General features: G+C 36.9%; 2 protein-coding genes and 2 long non-coding RNA genes across 6 annotated transcripts; 3 read left to right on the top strand and 1 right to left on the bottom strand.

The window, feature by feature from the left end:
* Positions 1 to 1,206: 1,206 nt before the first annotated feature.
* On the top strand, positions 1,207 to 2,297 carry LOC116163146 (malate dehydrogenase 3, cytoplasmic-like). The gene is made up of 3 exons (XM_031476994.1): positions 1,207 to 1,219; positions 1,266 to 1,661; positions 1,713 to 2,297. Exons 1-3 carry the CDS (start codon positions 1,207 to 1,209, stop codon positions 1,901 to 1,903), a joined length of 600 nt encoding a protein of 199 aa, XP_031332854.1. The 3' UTR covers positions 1,904 to 2,297.
* Positions 2,298 to 9,675: 7,378 nt separating this feature from the next.
* On the top strand, positions 9,676 to 11,555 carry LOC116164193. 2 transcript variants are annotated; one of them, XR_004143835.1, is made up of 4 exons: positions 9,676 to 9,716; positions 9,780 to 9,969; positions 10,025 to 10,074; positions 11,528 to 11,555. It is a non-coding gene; the product is annotated as an uncharacterized LOC116164193 (long non-coding RNA). The 2 variants fall into 2 exon arrangements; XR_004143834.1 differs by lacking the exon at positions 11,528 to 11,555 and having other exon boundaries at positions 10,025 to 10,109.
* LOC116164192 (protein Lilipod) lies at positions 10,088 to 13,694 on the bottom strand. Its single transcript, XM_031478332.1, has 7 exons — positions 13,364 to 13,694; positions 13,085 to 13,315; positions 12,955 to 13,023; positions 12,603 to 12,902; positions 10,989 to 11,143; positions 10,698 to 10,929; positions 10,088 to 10,646 (listed from the first exon to the last, which is right to left on the bottom strand). Exons 1-7 carry the CDS (start codon positions 13,677 to 13,679, stop codon positions 10,438 to 10,440), a joined length of 1,512 nt encoding a protein of 503 aa, XP_031334192.1. The 5' UTR covers positions 13,680 to 13,694; the 3' UTR covers positions 10,088 to 10,437.
* A 2,902-nt stretch (positions 13,695 to 16,596) lies between these two features.
* LOC116164138 lies at positions 16,597 to 17,452 on the top strand. 2 transcript variants are annotated; one of them, XR_004143816.1, is made up of 3 exons: positions 16,597 to 16,709; positions 16,758 to 17,016; positions 17,117 to 17,452. It is a non-coding gene; the product is annotated as an uncharacterized LOC116164138 (long non-coding RNA). The 2 variants fall into 2 exon arrangements; XR_004143815.1 differs by lacking the exon at positions 17,117 to 17,452 and having other exon boundaries at positions 16,758 to 17,053.
* The last annotated feature ends 3,536 nt before the right edge of the window (positions 17,453 to 20,988 follow it).

Here is a 20,988-nt window from a genome sequence, read left to right as displayed (position 1 = left end):
CCTAGCATGTGCTAGGTAGCTATTCCGATAGCCGTTTTTTGAACATTTCAAAATTTCATCAAATGTCGACGTTTTAGACCATTTTAAGCAACTTTTAAAGAATAAAATTTTTTTCCGTCTGTATGTACGTACGTACACGTACACGTACGTTTGTTGGCAATTTTCTGAGAAAACGGCTCGACGGATTTTGTTGAAATTTTGTATATATGTTTTAGGCATACCGAACAGAAAAATAACGGGCCGGATTTTTGAAAAAAAAATTTTGGAGCGCCGTAACGGCATCGAACTTTTTTTTTCAAATAGCAACCTAAAATTTTTATTCTATTATTTGGAAGACCTTATTTTCCTGTGTACAACCTACAAAAAATTGGGCCGGGTTATATTATCAAAAAACGGAGAAAAAATTGTCAAAGTCAAAAAATTGTGTTGCATATGTGCAAAACGCAACGATCTTGTTTCTGAAGCAATTTAAACGAAATTTCTATGGTAAGTCCCTTTAATGAAAGCAAACAAAATTCATGCGCAAAAATCGTGTTGCGCATGCGCAGAAATGCAATTTTCTTATTTATGGAACAATTAAAACGAAATTTGGATGGTAGGTCCTCCTAATAAAAGAAAACAAAATGCATGCGCAAAAAATCGAGTTGCACATGTGCAACATCCAACTTTCTTATTTATGGAGAAATTTTAACGAAAATTGGATGGTAGGTCCCTCTAATAAAAGCAAACAAAATGCATGCGCAAAAATCGTGTTGCACATGCGCAGAAATGCAACTTTCTTATTTATGGAACAATTTTAACGAAATTTAGATGGTAGGTCCTTTTAATAAAAGCAAACAAAATGCATGCGTAAAAATTGACGTTTTAGATCATTTTAAGCAACTTTTAAAGAATAAATTTTTCCCGTCTGTAAGTGCGTACATATGTTGGCAATTTTTGGTTTCAGCTAGGAAGCTATTCTGTCAAGAATTTGACACCTGGTTTTTTTAAATGATGTTAATTTAATATATTTACGTCATTGATTTGACCTGAAAAGTATTGCTTTCATTTTAGAAAAGAAGGGGAATCAGAAGTAGACTGGTACCTACGAAATTTATCCTGTATGTACATGTTATCTGATGCAGTAAATTCAATTATCAATAGAAATATCAAAATTATAGCAGCTTTGCATGGACCTGTTTGCTTTGATGTTAATGTGCTAGTTGAATGCTGCACAACAGTACGTATCGGTAATATTGTCGGTATTACCAGCGATGTTGGTTTAGGAGCAATAAAAAAGGCAGCAGATTTTACTGGTTTGAACTTGTCAAATATCGGCGGTCCACCTGTATGGGGTTATGTCGGTGTTAATCAATTTATTGATGTGAAAAGTGCGATTGTCTACAGTGACATGTACCGTCCATATCAGAGAGCTTTGAAAAACAAAGGCGGATCAACACTTCCATTAGGCACCGTTCATCCCGAACTACGATTTTTATCTTATCTGATAGAAGATGCCAACGAAATTAACATTGAGTCAATTGAATCACGAAGAACGGCTCAACAACTTTTAAATCGTCATTTAGTTTACTCAAAAGTGCGCGCTACAATTAGCGTAATTAAGATATGGTATGCGAAAGAGCCAACAGGTGATATCATTTCATTAGGCATTTGTTCTAATGGTATAGATCAATTCATATTTGATTACAATTATTTTTATTGCGGCTTTTTAGGCTCATTTGGAATACCCGCTGGTCTTGTTTTCTCTCAGCCATCAATACTGAAAAACAACGTGTGGGTACCGTACGAAGCATTTCCCACCATGGAAGAAACAAAACGAGAAATTTTAAAACTGATCGATTCATCTGAAGAAATACATCATTTAATGGATTGTGTTGCACCTACGAGTGCCGCTGCTTACTAAATATTTTAAATAAATGGGTTTAGTATTAGAATAACACATACACAAAATATAGAGTACTTGAATATAAAATTCAAAGCCTTATAAACGATATTTTAAAAAGTTACATTTTGCAAAACACGGTTTAAACGAGTGGCTAACGATTATGTGTGCGTTCTTGCCGTATATGCAATGTAAAATGCGCCGAGAAAAATCCTTATATTTTCATTATCATTAGGGCAAACGACAAACAAAACGCACCTTTGTAAAGATAATTAAAAACAGGAACTTTTTCAAAAATTCAATTTTTTCTTTTTTGGGCCATTTGGACATCGGTATCAACAGACGAATTTAGGGGGTTAATTAGTAGTCCAAACTCTACAGAAAAACATAATTAGATGCTTTTTACCTTTAAAAGCTTGACGGGGTGGATCTCTAAATCACTTTTGCGCGCGCAGGAACTCTACTATGGTGGGTGAAGATGGCATAAGTTTGCATATGTTACTCCTGTGTTGTCCTTTTAGTAATACCGTATGTTACTTATGTTATAAATTTTTGTTTGAGGACAAGCACAATTCCAGATATTTGGAAAAGAGCAAGGGTGGTTCCTTTAGTAAAACGCAACCCACCTAAGGATGATAATGATTTGCGACCAATTAGCATCCTTTCAGTGGTATCAAAAGTTTTGGAAAGAGCAGTATCAACACAAATCAATATGATCATCTACGTGATTATGACATTTTGCCTGCATCTCAGTCTGGTTTTAGAAGCGGATACAGTTGTGTGACGGCATTATTGAATATGACTGATAATATATTTGCTGCGAGAGATTCAGCAGGCGGTCGGTCATTGGGCAACTTGATTTTTCCAAGGCCTTTGATACTATCAATCACAGGATACTTGTAGCATTACTACATTATGTTGGTTTTGATTCGGAAGCATTCTTGCTTGCTTATTCGCAATCATTTGGAAAATAGAACGCAATTTGTTATGATTGCTGAGGAAAAATCTTCTTTGGCTCATATAATGGCTGGTGTACCGCAAGGATCTGTCCTTGATCCATTACTTTTTATATTATATACCTTTAATTTCCACAAAAGTTTAACTGAGACTAAAAGTCATCAATATGCGGATGACACACTGCTCCAGTATGAGTGCAGTAGCAATGATGTAATTCGTACAAATGAGATAATACTGACATGCAGTTTAATTACAACAGCTGAAAGCCATGATTTGCGAATCAATTCCGCTAAGTCGTCAATAATTCTGTTTGGACAATGGACAATCTAGAATGAGAGAGCAGATTAAGTCTCAATTGGAGGTTAAATGGTTAGGGTTAATACAACTGAATTAATCGTAAGACAGCGAAAAGTGTTTGGGTGTTGTCATAGACTGTGACTTACGATTTAAGAAACAGGTGTCGGAAATGATTAGAAAAGCTTATGTTAATTTAAAACGAATTTTATGTAATCGCTTCAGCCTGAGCAAAGAGTATTTCGTTGTATACTCTTTGGTCTGAGTCAACATGTCAGAACTACCTATAGTCCTACACTCTGTGAGGCATTGGTTCTATCCCCGGTGGTTCTATCGCATTTCAATTACTGTGGCGCTCTTTACGGTCCTTGTTTCGATTTGGCCGACGTAAATAGAATTAAAAAAATCCAAAACTCTTACTTAAGATTAATTTATGGTATAAGAAAATATGAACACTGACATACCACACAAGTTAACGGACTTAAATTTGTTGAATATGGGAAATCGGCGATATGTAAGCAGTGGCGGCGCGAGCTGTGCTCGCGCCGTTGGCAGCTACTCGAATAGGCGCCTATTGAGATTCTGGGATGAGAACTTTGCCTGTTGCCTCCCCAAACAATTGTTGGCCCTTACCCCCAAAAAACTCGTCTCGTAATGTAAAATTACTATGCAAATAATTTTTTGTTTTTTAATCATTTTTCTAATTTTTATGCAATTGTATCTGTTCATTTAGGCGCCTTTTCTGGCGCCTTTTTTGCGCAAATGGTTGGCAAGAGCCAACTTGCCACCAACTCGCGCCGCCACTGTATGTAAGATCACCGACAAAAATAATGATAAAATGTAGTTTACTGCCACTTAGGCAACCAACCATACACTATCTAAAATGCCAGCGTTGAAATGCTTGTAAGTTGTTGGTGTTGGACATTTATATATATGGTGTAGGATGGGCAAACTTAAGAGACACATTGATATCTTCAATCTTGTTTTTCTTTGCAATAAAAACTGGTTTTTAAGGTTAATTTTCTTTTTTTAAATAAATACTCTCTTAAGTTTAAACGATCCAGTTTTGTTGTACAGTGACAAAATAGGCTCACGTAAACGCAGTAAAAAAATAAAACTGAAAGACTTATTTAGTACTTGTGTTTTTTTATTAGGTATATTCAATAATAAAAAACACTATTATCTGTTGTTTTTTCATCTATTTTGTGTCGATCTCATATCCATTATGCGAGATTTCTTTTATTTTTGTCCGTGTTGGGACAAAGTTCTGGTTTGGGCCCCTCCCTTTACCAAATCCTGGGACCGCCACTGTTTCCAGCCAAACCGTGAGATGCCCCAACCTTAACAACGTCTTGTGAATATGATTGTCGATACGAAGCACCCTATACATCATGTTAGTTACACAAGCTGCCAACCAAAATCTGGTGGGATATAGGAAAAGGGAAAGAGAGCGAAGATGAGACGGATGAAATTTCTTGGAATGCCACATGTGCTTACCATTTCAAACACCTGCAGTCCAGTTTTTTCCTAGAAATGCGTGAAATGCAGGGAATGGGCGATTTTCGGGTGGTTTTTAGGGGTGTTAGCAGATGAAATTACCGCGTGGCTTGAGGTGGTCAATAAATACGATGTGTGTTCATGGTCTTTTTGCTTTAACGCACGGCTTATCTTGAAATATTTTGTTATACCTTAATCATTACTGTGTGGGTTTGTTTTTGTTTTATATTAGGTGAGGTATTTGCTTTATTCAATTAATCTATAAATGTGTGTAACATGAATGCAGATTGTAACCCTTTACTTATGTATCACTTGTACTGTACCTCTTAATGTGTAACCTTTGTTGGTATTGGCAATCATGTTTCATTGTCGGTAGTATCTGTGCTGCAGCTTGTTTAGAGGGGAGCGAGTTATTCAAGTTTATACGGGCCTTGGTGAACCTATAACACTAACATTTTCACTCGTTCCGAAACCCAACAACTTTAGCCCATGTCTACAGGCACCCCACTGGGCCTGCTAATCCTCCCACCCGGCGAGGTATATTTAATATCTCTTAGTTTTGTCTGATGTATGTGTTGTAATACCTGGGGAATGTCTCGATTCCATTTTGGTTACTCATAGCGTGTCTGTAGTACTTATTCCGGTTTCAAGAGGGCTCAAAAGTGCGGTACATTGGATGTTAGCTGTAGGCTTTGTTCATTATAGGACTACTCCGAATTAGGTTTTCCTTCAGTTTTCCTAATTCGTAAGATGAATGCCGGAGTAGTATAGAATCACTTAAGACCCTCTGCAGGGGCACCGTATTGGTATTAGCTTCAATATAATCTTAATCAGCTATAATTGCTTTTGGTGTTCCTTACCTATAAAACGCCCTCAGTGCCTGCTTAGAACTCAGTTACTACACAACGTAGGTGTACTACATGACGATCACGATCTTAGTGCACTCGGAGTGGCCCCCCGAGTGACAGATTCTCGCGGGAAACTTAAGCGAGAATATTCAAATAGACAGCCATGTTAGTTTGGCCTTCCCGCTACTACAGAATATGGTCAAATATTCCGGTGTGACTTGAAGTTGGCGTTAGCCGCCAAGATAGTAGGAGGCTAAGATCATTACAACCGCAAGTGAAAAAATTATAATTATTGTCAACGAATCTAAATTGAGAAAATAGAAGCAACAACTTCAGCGAACAATTCATAACAAGTAATTGGTAAAGTGGAAATTTATACGCCCTCGGCATTTAAAAGCACATTACGTTTCAATGGAGGAATCAAAATATGAGCGCAGTGCTTATCTAATAAGTAGTAAATCATTAACAAGATATCATTTCCAGGTTAGATTGTTAGGGGCCATTCAAAAATACTAGCACCAATATCAAGAGAAAAACTTTGTAAAAAGTTGTACCAATGTGTAATGTATTAATGTCTCTTAAATTTGTCCAGAATATTATGCATAAAATTCGGTTTTTCCAGTTCTTGTAATTATATACCTGCTGTAGTGTTTACATCAAGATTCCAGGCAGTGACGAAGAAACGCCGAAACAAAGACCACAATGCGCGACGCCGTGCGGCCCATCCCACACGATTCCCCGCGAGCATTGTATAAATACTAATTTAAACGATGCTTTGAGAAAACTTACCTTTCAATGTTGCCATGTAGAGTGTATGGTTGGTTGTCTAAGCGGCAGTAAGCTTCATTTTATCATTATTTTTGTCGATGATTGTACAGTACATTCTGTTGTTTTATAATATCATAATATTGTCACGTCCAGAACACCACTTTATCTATATAATAAAATTGAATTTAACAGTAATTCTAGATTTATTTCGTTAATTAAACCACCTTACCATTTTTTTTTTTATTATATTTGCTATTTCGGGATCTATGCCCATTTAGCAACATTTTCAGTACCTTATTCATTTACTCTATAGGAATAACACAGGACACACTCTTCTCGCCAAGAGGTCTATCATGGCATTTGACATTTAACAATACAGGTAGCGACCTTGATTTGTATAGGAGGGTAAGACAGAGGTTCAATACAGAGGATACATCATACAGATCCATGCACGCACTCACCCTTAAATATTTAACCCAGTATTAGCTACGTATTCAATTACTATATCATAAATGCGTCTACAGTTGGAACTCAGTAGAGCAACGATGTTGATGGGAAAATGAACACCACTTTCTGTTAACCGTGCACTCATCTGATCAATGAAGGGCCTTCTCAGTTCGCAGTTAAAAAATATGTGATTGAAATCACCAGTCTCGAATCCACAATCACACCCTGGCGAATCTACAACCCCGATCTTATACAAATGAGATGGAAACCTCCCATGTCCAAATTTAAGACGTGCAATTATCGAAAAGTATCTTTTTGGGGTATACTTATCAGAATACCATGGTCTAAACTTAACCGTTGGGTGGATTAAAGCATACTGTGTTTGTCTTTCTTTATGATACTCCTTCCAATATATATCCCAGGCTTCAACTATGTTGCTTTTGAGAACATTCAGAAGGTCTGTTCTTGGTGTGGTACTCTCGAGACTGATCCCCTCTTGTACAGCTTGTTTAGCCAATTCGTCTACCAGTTCGTTTGCTTTTAAACCTGCATGTCCTTTGATCCAGTAAAACGCAACAGTATGTCCTTTCTTTATAATTTTAAAGGCCTCTGCTCTAATAGCGGTAATTAAAGGATGGGATTGAAAATAATGGACCCTTTTATTGATAGTGGCCAGGACACTCTTACTATCTGACATTATGGCCAGGTTCTTTGCTACATTACGTTTATAAAAATATTTTAATGCTTCTAATATTGCAGTCGCTTCAGCTGTAAATATAGATTTGACCTTTCCAAGATTAAATAACTTTGAATATTTAGTCGATAGCTCGTAAAATGCACATCCGACTCCCACCTTGCTTTTAGAACCGTCTGTGAATATTATCTCCCAACATTTCAAGTTGTCTAAGGTGTTATAAAATAGTTGGCAATCATATCTAAAATCCCCTATATAACTAGGGAAGTACGTTGGCAGACTTCCGACGTAAAAATCGTGATAGGAAGCGTCCGGAATTTCTTGTATCCAAAGAGGAATTTTTAATTCGTGAAGATAAAGGCTTGCCACGGAAAGCGGAGGAGACTTCTTTTTAGACCAAAAAGCCGAGGTTAAATCGTGGGACATAAGCTCTTGTAGCGAGTTGTAAATATTTTCCAGTTTTAGGGCGATTGTTTTCGTAACATATTTTAAAGCCAAATACTTTCTTCGAAACTCGAGTGGTGGTTCACGTGCTTCCACATACAATGCTTCTACAGGAGTTGACTTCATAGCCCCAATGCAGTGTCTTAAGGCTTTATTTTGAATGACTATGAGTCTTTTTAAATTTGGTTTTGATGCTGCTCCATATAAATGCAAACCATAATCTATTAGGCTTCTTGTAAGTGCTTTATAAACCTTTAATGCAGTTGGAAAATCCATTCCCCATCCCACTCTAGTCAATAATCTTAAAATATTGAGGGATCTTTCACATTTTTTAGTTAACATGTGTATATGTTCCGTCCAGTTTAGTTTGTAATCTAATCTGATCCCTAAGTATGTAACACTTTTACTTACCATAAAACATCGTTCTATGAAAGATCCTTTAGTTATTGTATAGCGAATACTTATATATGTATAACGCAATTGATAACGTAGGTACTTAAAAAACTAGATACCTCTAAATTAAACAAATTAATTCGCCAGACCATGTTTGACAGGCAATGTAACTTAGTGCTCCACATCATAGGAAGTATATATTAACGCTTCAACAAAAATTTTTTTTAAATTTTATTGTTTTTTTTATTGAGTATTATTATTTGAGCGTTAAATTGTGCAATTCTGTAATAATTTACAAGTGGAAGAGCAGAATATTGGAGGCAGTCGCTTCCACTAACTGAACGTTGCATTACTTTAATTTTGAAATATGTCATTTAGTTTTTTTACTGTAATTGTGTGTATGTAACTTAATAAAAGGCATTATTATTATTATTATCTTGGCAGCGGAATATCCGTGCCGCGATTTTTGTCTTAATTGAATTTACATTTTTGAACTTGACATTATTTTAAATTTCCGCTGCATGCGCCAGAAGATTAAAATTGATCAAAACTTTTCACACAGACAAAAGTAACTGACTATTCTTCAAAAGCATACCTATCAACAATTGCTCCTTTTTTTTTGTGTATGTATCAGCAAAGATCATACTGTAAACATTTTACTTTGGATATTAAAAGTGCACATTTTCTTGTAAAACTATTCTATTTTTTAATTAAAAATGAACCCCTGTTTCTTCTGGTCATGCAATAACTTTAGAACGATTTTACCGATTTCATTCATCTTTTTTTTAAGTTGTCTAATTCTGTGTAGAAGGTTCTTACGGCAAGAAAAACCAAGAAAATCGCGCAGAAAATTGGAAAAAACTTAACGACTATTTAAACATCGCGCGTTTGACGTTTCGACGGCAATTGTTTTAACAGCTACATGGATTGGCATAATATATCCGTCAAAAAATTAATTTATTCATATCATAGTGTGCTGTCAATTCGATGGGATAGTTTATCCAGATTTCAGTGAGTTTTTTGAGAAGTTTCGAGGTTAATTCACCCCAATCACGCCTTTTATATTAAAAGTTTGATATACCTAATATCCATTTTTGGTAAGTGTTGAATGTTGATAGACTAAACACGTGGTATACACAGTTATACAGAAACACTAATGGCCGTATGCATCGACAAATTTAAGCGAGGGAATGATTATTGCGACAACGGTTGCCATGGATTTTAAATAACGCTAAGCTCCGCTTAAATTTGTCGAGGCATACGGCCATTAGGAGAGTCTTTTTCTACTTTCAGTTGAATTTTAGTTTTTTTCAAGATGCTGCCAAAAGCAACTAGAAGTGAGTGCGTTAATTTTTTATTAGTTTATGGGGAGATTTTGAGGCAAGTGTGTCAAAATCTCTTCCGTCTAAACGGTTGAACCGATTTAAACCAAATTTGCTACACATATTCTTAGACATAAAAGGGCAGAATCGCGCATGCGCAGGTGGTGCTGGTAGTACCTGTGCTAACCACAGCGAATTTTTTGAAATCATTTTTTTGTTATTATTTATTCCAGTCTGAAATGATTGCGTATTCATAGCTATAAAGAAAGAGGACAACGTTCGTCGGGTCATCTAGTATGCAATATACTTATGTCCATATGCAAGAAAAACATTAATTTGGATTATCCGTGTTTTCAATTATCCATGCTTTGTCCAGTTCCATGGAGCACAGATAATAGAGGTTCTACTGTACTGTGCACAAGTGTATGTATGAAGAGTGCAATTTGTAACCTTCCAGTTATGCAAGATATTTTGACAGATTTTTGGGGCACAACTGAACATACCTCATTTATACAAACACACAATAAGGTAAATAATAAAATTGCATTTCGTAACGATTTATTTAAATGAATTGTTCATTTGCAAGTATTAATAAATAAGAGTATAATAATCAGACTTATCAATGACCTATAAGCACAAATCAATTCTGCAAGTATGGAAATGTCCTACCACAGAAATTAGAGTATATAACTTTTCTGTCAGTCAGTATTACTTATCTAAACAATTAAGCCGACAGTAATTTTTACAAGAAAGGAGGTGCCCATACAATGCAGTCAGTCCTCTATACATGACTAATGATAATAAATATAATCAACTTAAACGTTCTAATGCATTACATCAGTCTTACAAGTGCAATTTGCGTAGCAGTTTTCATTAAACTGAAAACTATATTTAATTTAGAAACGATACATAATTACTAAGAAGCATATAGTTCTCAACTAAACGTGCGTACAGTTCCCTGCGAACTTTTACAGTAAAATTATTGGCAATGCACAAAGTAGTTGCTGTGGCAAACACTAAATTGTACATAAAAACAATTTGAAAATTGCCCAGCCATTCAATACTTCCAAAATCTCCCAACAAGTCGAAATTGGTGATTCCTGAAAAGTAAACGTTGAACACACATAACAATATATTAAGATTACCGATACCTAAAATCTTCGAAAGTAAAGGTAGAGCGGAGCTGAGGATCAATATTAGTGCGCAATTTCCAAGAATTAAATTGAACGGTGTACTTTTGGCACGCGGTCGAATCCATGACATTGGTGGTGACGAATACAATCCAATCGACGATGTCACAATTAAGTATAATATTAATACGATTTCAATCAAAGCGCCAAGAGGTCCAAGGGTTGATAGTGAAGTAATGCCAAGTGTAAATTGCTGTAATATAAATAACAATAATGTATGTTTGTTATTGTAATGCAATGAGTTATAATTACCCTTGAGCTAAGAGGCAGCGCCTTAATACCGATAAGCAATTCCACTGTGTTTCGAATAACCATAAATACGGTAATCGCAGTAAGACCAATTAATAATATTACAGATATAGGATACAACAAGTTTCTTCGAAATGATGAAGTCTGACGCTGCTTATCTGAAACCAAATATCTAAATAAAAACAAGTATTTCATAACAGATTCTAATGATTGACTAATAAAGATTTATTAAAATAAATAGATCAATAGTTTTTGCATGGAGAATAGGTCTTTTTCTTGTGGTGAGCGTAAACCATGAAATCCGTATGCACACCTTCATTAGAAGCACACTATGCTTTTGCGCCATCGACAAATACCGGAAATACGTCAAAAGTAAATTTAAGATACAATTTAAGCATTTTAATTAATCTCATTTTCCCAATATTTGAGGTTAGGAACGAGATTTTGAAAAACGGTTTTCACTGGCCTCTTTGGGCGTTATTTGGCTACTTTTTCATAAAGAAAAAGTCATATCATTCCATTTGATTTTTTAAATTTTTTAGGATTTTGGATCATAGTGTCAAAACTAGCGCCCTGGCGGAGAAGGATTGAACTAAATGAAGTATATTTTGGTTGATTCTTGTTGCCCAAGGAATGCTCTTTTCAACGATACTAAATTACAATTGGTCAAACGGTTAAGAAGTGAAAGCAGATTATTGCAAAAACAATTCAACGCCCCACACCATCTTTGTTTTTTAAATAACTGAGTTTTTGTTTTTACGAAAATGATAGATAAACTGGTTCTCTTTAAAAATGTGAAAAAGAATGTTTAGTTAGTATAATGCGAAATTTAAAGAAAATGCAATCTTAAAATTTTAGATGGCAGTTACGCCCTCTGGTTGTCATTTTTAGAACTTGAAAATATTTTCCAGCGATTCTTCATAACCGATTTATCCAATAATTTTTTTACCCCTAAGTCATACGACGAACGGTTCCCAAGATATGGCCGAGGAACAGTCTTATTGGGTCACCTGGTACAAAGAAGCCCGGGGGGAGAAGAAAGCGAGGACGCCCCAGAAGAAGTTGGATGTGTGGGGTAGACGAAGAGGTAAGTGACAAAGGCTTGGAAGATATTAATTGAAACAACCAAAATTATTGGACATCGGGAATCGCAAGATGTAGAACGTTGTATAGCGATAAATATAAATAATGCACTATTGTTGGCTACTTATGTTCTTCCTCAACATTGTGGAAAAGGCACCTAACCTTCTTATCTGAGATGTAGTTAGTGTACCTACCTAAATATTGGGGTAATCACAAGAATTTTTATCTGGTACTCATCTTACTGTTGATACGACAAATGTAACACCATCTCAATATAACCCCAACCATTGTTTATAAACAATGCCCCAACATTAAAAAAAACACTATGAAAACAACTAATAATGCATGTTTACTTTAGTACCTACTTGGAGTACCTATCAAAAATTTGGATTTTGCAACAGAAAGTATGAGATTTGTTTATTAGATATAAATAGATTGTGAATAATTCTCTAGCTTGTTTTTTATTGCTACCATTGTATTGCCAAGACGCAGATAATTATAACCTATTAAGTATACAATTAAAATTGCACTGACCTAAAAGACGTCTTTTTGCCTCAATTTCAGTTAACTTCAAACCCAAAGCAGATTGTAGCTGTCCATTGCTCAACTTAAATAATTTGTCATCATTAATCGATCTCCTATGTGTAATGGACATAGGTGTCGGATATATGTACGACTTGCCAATGACTTGCGATAGTTTGAGACGCCTTCTTAAACATTCCTCTTCTAAAGCGTATGCGTGGTATTCTTCGTCAATATCATGCAAGAACTGGGGTTTTATGAGATATTTGCCAGTTACATCAAACAATCTCACAAAACCTAATGGCGTACATACTGTAAGTATAAAACTGTAGACAGTTGCGTAACAATATAATGAGCATATTACCTAACAACATCAAAACTCCAAGAAATGATATACAAGAATATAAAAATGGTAAATGGTAACTCCATAAATCTGTAACAAAATAAACTCATTAGGTTATGTGATTGACAGAGTAGGTAATAAAAATACTTACTAAGCAAACTTTGAATAGTAGATTTATCTTTATGTACTAAAGAGAATATCACATAGGTGATCCCGAGTAGAGCCGTTGCTAAGAGGGCAAGGACGATTACAGTTTCTTGAATTCGTGCCATTAATCCTTTTCGGTGACCAAAAAATCCTTCAGATTCGATAAATAAATATGCGAAAGGTAAAAGTACAAATAGAGATATATTAGAAAATAGGAAAACATAGTTCCATAACCCTAAAAAAATCTTTGTTTATTACATATACATTTATAAACTAAACTTACCTTGAATAAGTGAACTATTCAACCATTTTACGTAATAAGATTTTGGATACAAAATAAGAACTTCATTTGAAACAATGGAAAATGGTAGTAAAAGAACAGCTCCAATGGATACGGCTAAGGAAAATGTGCACAACCATGTACTTATCCGATATACCATTATTTCGTCTTCATCTGTGCTGTAGTAATCTTCTCGACCTCTTCTTTTAAATTTTCTTAATAGCGCAAAACTTGCCAAATATAACACGATGAAGAATATCATGAAAATCTGTAAAGCGAAAAAACAATTAGTAAGCAAATTATAATTCAAAAGAAACATAAGCAAATAAATACAGTAAGTACTTGTATTGTAGCAGAGATACAGACACCAGCTTCGAGCGTATTTTTTAAATACCTAAATAAATTATATCACTTATGCTCGGTTTAACAAACGTTGATTAAGGTTAATCATTGATTAAAAATATTAGAATGTTATGTGACTGAGAGACAACCATCCGTTAGTTTTTTATACATCTCGCTTAGACCGTTGGCACTGGTTAAACATATCCATTTAAAAATAAAGGCAAATAAGTAAGTACCGCTGTTTCTATAGTGCAGTTGAATACCAGATCATAAATTAATGGCAGTTGCAGGCAGATGGCGAGGCATGATTCCAGTTTTGCACAAATTATAATCTGGCAAAATCTGAATTTTATCTCGTCAATTGTTTCATTCAAAGAGAAAAAAGATGATTAAAAGAAATACTTGGGACGTAGGAAAGCGCCGTGGGTAGTCGCTTGGCAAACAACACCCACAGCAGACTATATCCAAGTATCCGCAAAAGATAAGGACTATTAGGTAATTTTCCTTATCGATAAGTGAAGCTCTATCTATTTCTGAATTTCACTTATCTTCACCTCCTTGGACATTATCAATACGTAAATCAAGTTGCTCACCTAAACTTGCGAAATATACAGGAAATGGTAGATGTTCTAGAAAAACGAGCAAATTTTCTTCTACTAAAGCATCCAACATTAATACTAATTATTAATAAACTGGGACTACGAGACCTGTCTAGTTTTTACTAGTAGCAATAGTTTCAAAGTTTCGTCGCTGACAAGAATGGATGGATTTTCTAGATCTGATGATTAAAAAATACCTGATTAAGTCGATACCAAGTTGACTCATGATCGAGTTGATGGTGGCAGCGAGATAAATGGTAACTGGGTTTAAAAAGTGGCTACTTGAGATTTTGCTTAAGTAGGTACTTTTTCACTGAGCGATTTCGTCATTTTGGTTTCCTGACTAAGACACCACCTAATAAAATAATATGTACGTAAGTATGCAGTAGCACATTAAAATACTAGGTACCCAGCTTTCGCACTACCATCATCATATTGCAAACGTAATATCTAAGATCTAACCCTACACTACTCCTCAAGTTATTCCATTGAGAAAAACATAAGAATAAAATACTGTTCAGCTTGATTCATGAAAGTATTATAGCGAATATTCCAGAAATTTTCATAGACATCGGCGATAAAGAACGGCGGCGGATGTGACGTAATCTTTGCAAGAAATATGACGTGTTTGTTAGACAACATTCTAGAAAGGCTCGAAAGTGTCCAGAAGCGTTCGACAACTATCGAGAAAGAGGGGGTTTTGTTATATAAGCACATCGAATTATGAGTCAGTTCAGTTCCTACATCGATACGTTCTTGATGTTATACATTGTGAGTGATAAATTGCATTTACTGTTGTAAATTTATTGTTAATTAATTGTAAATAAATACACGACATAATTAAATTGACGTTACAGTATTCATTAATCGTCCAGTTTTTGATAATTTGCATTTTATAGTGCTTTGTTTATTAATTTATTAAAGTACATATATGTCATGAAAAAAAGACATGATAACAAATGAAAGATCGCTCATAGTATATTATATACCGCGGGACTGAGGTAGTACTTTTAATCCCGAAGGTAAAGTTTATGGCCCGACCGAAGGGAGGGCCATAATTTACCTGAGGGATTAAGACCACTACTTCAGTCGCAAGGTATATACGATATTTTTCGTACTTCCGAAACCGAAACACTTAATATGTATGGAGTTAGAGAACGCGTTTTTTCAAAAAATCGCTGCTTAACAAGTTACCATAGGAACGTTGCGTTGATATGACAATCCCTATGCCATGGTAACAAAAATAATTTGGAAACTGTCATTGCTAGTGTCATAATTTTGGTGGTGGGTGACAAAGGTGTATTTGATATTGATAAAAAGCGGCGAAAGTAGGTAAAGAATTGATACCACCGGAATCCAAAAAAACTATATGAGCAGCAGTACGATGCGTTTAAGAAGTAGTGCCGCATACAAAATGTGGAACAACCTACTGAAATTGCCTTGTTAGTAATTTCATCCTTCCGGGATTTTCGTCTAAATTTAATCCCGGCGGGACAAAAAGTGACACTTCAGTACTTGTCATAATGGAGTGAAGTTCTTACTTTAGTCCCGGAAGTACGAAAAATGTATTACATTGATGAGTTCGGTATTAGTGTAATGGATCAGCTCAAAACTTAATGTTGAACCGGAAATCGCAATCCACTTCCGTATTGCAACTTCTAGTTTATATCTTTGTATTTCTGATTTGTTATCAGATAATAAAGAAATCGTCCCTGCTCCTGTAGGAAATACACTTTACCAATCGGGACGTCTCGGGTAGATTTCCCTTAAGAGTCTTCTGTACCCACTGCACCCAATGTAAATTTCCATAAGAGCGCTCGCCATAAAAACTCTATTTGTTTTTACAAAAACAATTTTTTTTAAGAACTATTTTGTAAATTTAGACCTTTATCTACAAAATGTTCGGACTATTTTTTTTTTAAGTTTATAGCAAATGAATATCGATTTTTTAAAGATTAGCTGTTTTGCACCGATTATTGCGCTAATCTGTTTCATTTTTTTACTCTCGATCAAGACGATTTATGGAAAAAGTAAACCGACAGTTTTTTAGATAAGTTGTGAGCAACCCTGGATACGTTCCGGCTTTTGCCCACAGCCTCGGGTAGCGTCGGGAAATAATTGGCGAGCAAAGAAAATTAAAAGTGTATTGGCTAAATAGAAATAAAAATATATATATACAAAATAAAATAATATAAAAGATTTCCGGAGCAGTCCTCGTATTTACTTGGGGAGTACTGCCATCTGCCGGTAGTTATCTGGCCCCAGCGTGTCAGCTGGTTTGCTGGCAATGCCGTTTTCGTGACGTACTGTTAATTTCCACGTGCAGTGCGGTCTAGAATGTAACAAATTAATTGATGCGGGATTGAGGGCTGCGCCACCCGAACGGGGTAACCAACAGAACCTGCGGGGTGAGTGTTCGAACTGTAACAACTAACCTTTCACGTGACGGCTTTCAGCCCCTTATGGTTAACGTAGGCGGGAGCACTGTGCCCCAGGTTCAGGCAGGACGGGGCGACGGGAAGATACTACGGAGGTGTACTTCGTATAAAACCAGGAGTCACGCTCCGATTTCGTTTTGAAGACACGGACAGGTAGGAACGTATGGAGAGTAGCTGGTAATCTTGCGGAATACTTGTTGTAGTAACCCGTTCGCTAGGGAGTACACCTAGGAACTGGAATTACTCGGGGAATTGGGAACTGGTCAGAGTAATAAAGGTAACAGCTTGCACGTTTAATAAAGGGTTGAAAGATTGTTGTTTTAATGACACTATAAACACTCACTCACCTCGACGGCTAATTACGATTAACCCCCTAGGGCTAACGGCAACACACTCAACACAGGGAACGACAGGGGTGCAGGTTAACAAAGGTTTTACAGGTACTGGAACGACGGTTAAGGGTACAAATTATATAGGAATAAATCACAGGTAAATAAGGCTGGTTAATAGCAAAAGGCACTGGTAAAGATAGAAGCAAAAGCAAAAGTTACAAACACTGGACTGACACAGGTATATATATCTTGGAGATCTGGTGGGGAAGACGATTAGGAGGGGCGAAATTAAGTGGAAATATCTGGGGGAAATCTCATTTACTGGTTTTGGGCAGATTATTTCCTTACCCTTAATTTCGTTTCCTCACACACAGCTACTTCTAAACATGACCCCAAAAAATGAAATCATATAATTTTTGTAAATAAAGTCTGTATCTTGGCGGGCGTTAAATCAACAATTTGAGTGTAACAAGTGGCGCCGCTGCACAGTGTCGGTGGGAACTAACTAAGGACCAAGACAGGACTTGACAAAGCAAGAATATCATCTTATCTCTTGCAGCTATAATCATCTATACACTATAATGTAAAAAAGTTGCGCTTAGGTAAAGAAGACTCTTAAGCGCCCAAACCGGAACTGGAATTCTACTGCAAAACCTCTGGACATCTTGACATCGTTGGCTACGCAGTGAGTCAAAGCGTACTGCGCTGAATCTTTAGATTCCTCGCGGACAACACCAAAGCGTGCCCTTTGCGTTCCAGAGTAATGTGCCATAAATTCTAGATTGTCGTGGTCTCACTTGCATAATTCTCCGTTTCTGGATGTTCCTCGGGCTCGTTCTGTCCCGCGTATGGAGCCAACTGATTTATGTGTACTGCCACTGGTTTTCCTCGTGGTAGTTTCCGTATCCGATATATTAAGTCGATTATTTTGCATATGGTCCTTCCCAACATCTTTGCAATTTCGGGGAGAACCCGCGCCTCTTCTGTGAACCATACAACCAAACCAGATCTACAGCTTGGACCGTCAGGTCGTACCGCGCTTTCATTTTACCGCTAAATAACTGCGTCTTATAGCGAACTTTATCATGGATGTTCCCCAATTTCTGAAACAGGTTTTCCACGTACTCGTTCCCCACAGTTTCTTCCTGGCCGGGTCGCGTAAATACATTGTTTACCACGGTACAGACGGCTTGGCCTCTGTACCGCAGTATAGAATGTTCCTGAAATTACGCACAAATCTCATCTACATTATTTACTGTGCTGCAGACGAATACACAGTGGTGTGCCGAATGGATGGCTAAGTTTAGACGCGTCTATTGCTTCTAACTGGATTGTAAGATACACATACCCTGCTGCCAAGAAGAAGTACTTGTTTTTGCAATGGATATGCATCTGCAGTAGGTTTCCCAAAGTTTTAACTGAGTCAGTGATATAACATTAAAGGAGGAAGGTACTAAAAACGCCACTCCCAATGGCATCCACACTTTAGCAACCAATTTTACTGAAAAAAACACTCATCCCAGTTCTCTATCACAGAAAACAGTATAATAATCGAATTTCTTACTCTCGAAAACATATGACATGATTTGGATTTATCACATCATTTTCCAATGTGCCTTACCACAGCTATAAAGTATTTCTAAGTGCTTATAATAACAATTTTATAAGTTATGCTGTAGCCTTGAAAAAAATACTGTTTATATTCAATGGCTATAGTAAGAAAGGGATAAGAAATCGCCGATATTTTGATTACATTATATTTACTACGGTACAGATAGTGTCATCGTCTGCAGCACAGTAAACAATGTAGATGAGATTTGTGCGTAATTTCAGGAACATTCTATACTGCGGTACAGAAACCAAGCTGCCTGTACCGTGGTAAACAATGTATTTACGCGGCCGGGTCTTGTAGCAAACTTTAAATCACACGGTAACCGGAGTTCTCTGCTAAACAAAACGGAAGCTGGGTTCTGTCCTCTAGTTTCCGCCACTACAGAACGGTTCGCCACCAGGAACAAATACAGATATTCATCCCAATCACGCAGGTGGTCAGACACAACTTTTGCCAAGTACTTCCCCATTGTCCCATTCTTGCGTTCTACCATTCCATCTGACTGTGGGTGTAAAGCAGTGGTTCTGGTCATGCGAATGCCCAATAATAGTTAACACAGACTTTGGAAAATCCCCATCTTCTAACCGCAAACATGTCCCAATGAGACCAATACGCCTTTAGAACTGGGCCGTATCGAGATACTTCTCCCCAGGTTGGCCTTTTCTCTTCAAATTTCCAGTTTATTACTACACGTAAATTATTTTCTTGAGCCGCCCGGAGTTCTTGTGATGCCCAACCATCTTCCACAAGTACCGTGCGACGCGCTGCTTCATGCTTCAGTGATGCGTTCTGGAGCAGAACCAGCTAGCTCCTTCTCTTGGACCCGTTCTAGTTTTCCCTGGTTATTGGTTACTCTACTGTCGTGACAATTTCATCTAATGTGTCCGTTTTTACCACAGCTTCCGCGTCGCAGTCCTCGTCGTTTTGTCCATTGCTGCTCCAACTGCTCTAGTTGCTCCAATTACTATCGACTGGCATAAACTTCCACTAATTGTTCACTTACGAGTAACATACAACCCCATACTGGACACCAGTGTAACGTATATTTACATACAGTCAGGAGAATGACACATTACTGGCCAGGAGCCAGGAAACAGTGAAGTATGAGGCCCCTTTGGGGCCGAGCGCTTTAATTTCCGTGTCAAATAATGTCGTTTTACTGACGAGTTTTGTCTTAAATATGACTAGAAATCGTATTTTAATATAAAATTTAACTTTGTATTTAGAATGTCAGTGATAACAGGAATCATAGTGTTTAATAATAAAAGCGGCGCATACAAATATCAGTTAATTAATATGACTTTTGGCAATGTACATTTGGCATAAAGGATGTAAAACTATCAAGAATTTGCCACATTTTTTAGGTTAGGCATAAGTTTGGCGAGAATGCGTTCCACAAATAACCGCGAACCAAAAGTAACCGCAGTAGCCACGACCATGGTTTAAAGGTGGGTTCATAGCTCTCCGTTCATCCGTTGCGTTGATCCGTCAAACGGATAGTACATTTTGTTAAGGTTCATAGCAATCCGTCCACATTGTACATTTGCAACGTATAACCATAACCTAAATTTTATTTTGTACTGTACCCTCCGTGATTTTCAGTATGAAAAAATGGTACGAAAATAAGAACACGTTGCTATCTGAATATTACCGTGAAGAACGAATAGGCGAACACTGTTAACGTACCAAACACAACCTCACTCTTGTTAAAAACGGACCAACGGAAACGTAAATGTTCAACTTCAACCAACTTTTCCGTCGTAAACGGACGACGTACGATTTAAAAATTTGCTGTCTTCTGATTGGCTAACGGACAAACGGAAACGTATGAACGGAGAGCTATGACTTACCTTACCTTAATGCTTTTGATTTGCGGTACGTTCTATTAGCAATGGGTGCGTTCACCAGACGAAGCGCTTCATGAGCGCTACCTAAAGGCATACACGGTACGATCGATCTGTCCGATCCGTCGTTTCAGACCGATCGAAACGACGAATCGATAGTGTATGTCAAGATCGTTAACGATTTACTTCATCGAATTGGATATCGGACATCGCAACAAAAACGCATGCAATCGTGAATATCGTAACGATGAATCGACAGTGTATGGGCTCATTGCGATCAACAATTCGACAGGGCACGTATGACTTCTTAAATTATTTAATCACGATGGTTCGGTTGTAAGCGATCGATCGTAACGACCAATCGTTTCGTGTGTGAGTGGTAAGCTTTGGGCGATGTATCGTCACGATATCGCTTCAGATCGATGGTGACGACGGATCGTTCCGTGTATGGGGCCCTTAAC

Source organism: Photinus pyralis, unplaced genomic scaffold (genome assembly GCF_008802855.1).
Source record: "Photinus pyralis isolate 1611_PpyrPB1 unplaced genomic scaffold, Ppyr1.3 Ppyr1.4_LG2, whole genome shotgun sequence".
Taxonomy (NCBI): domain Eukaryota; kingdom Metazoa; phylum Arthropoda; class Insecta; order Coleoptera; family Lampyridae; genus Photinus; species Photinus pyralis.
Note: the sequence above shows the minus strand (reverse complement) of the source record. Positions and strands in the feature narration are given on the sequence as shown.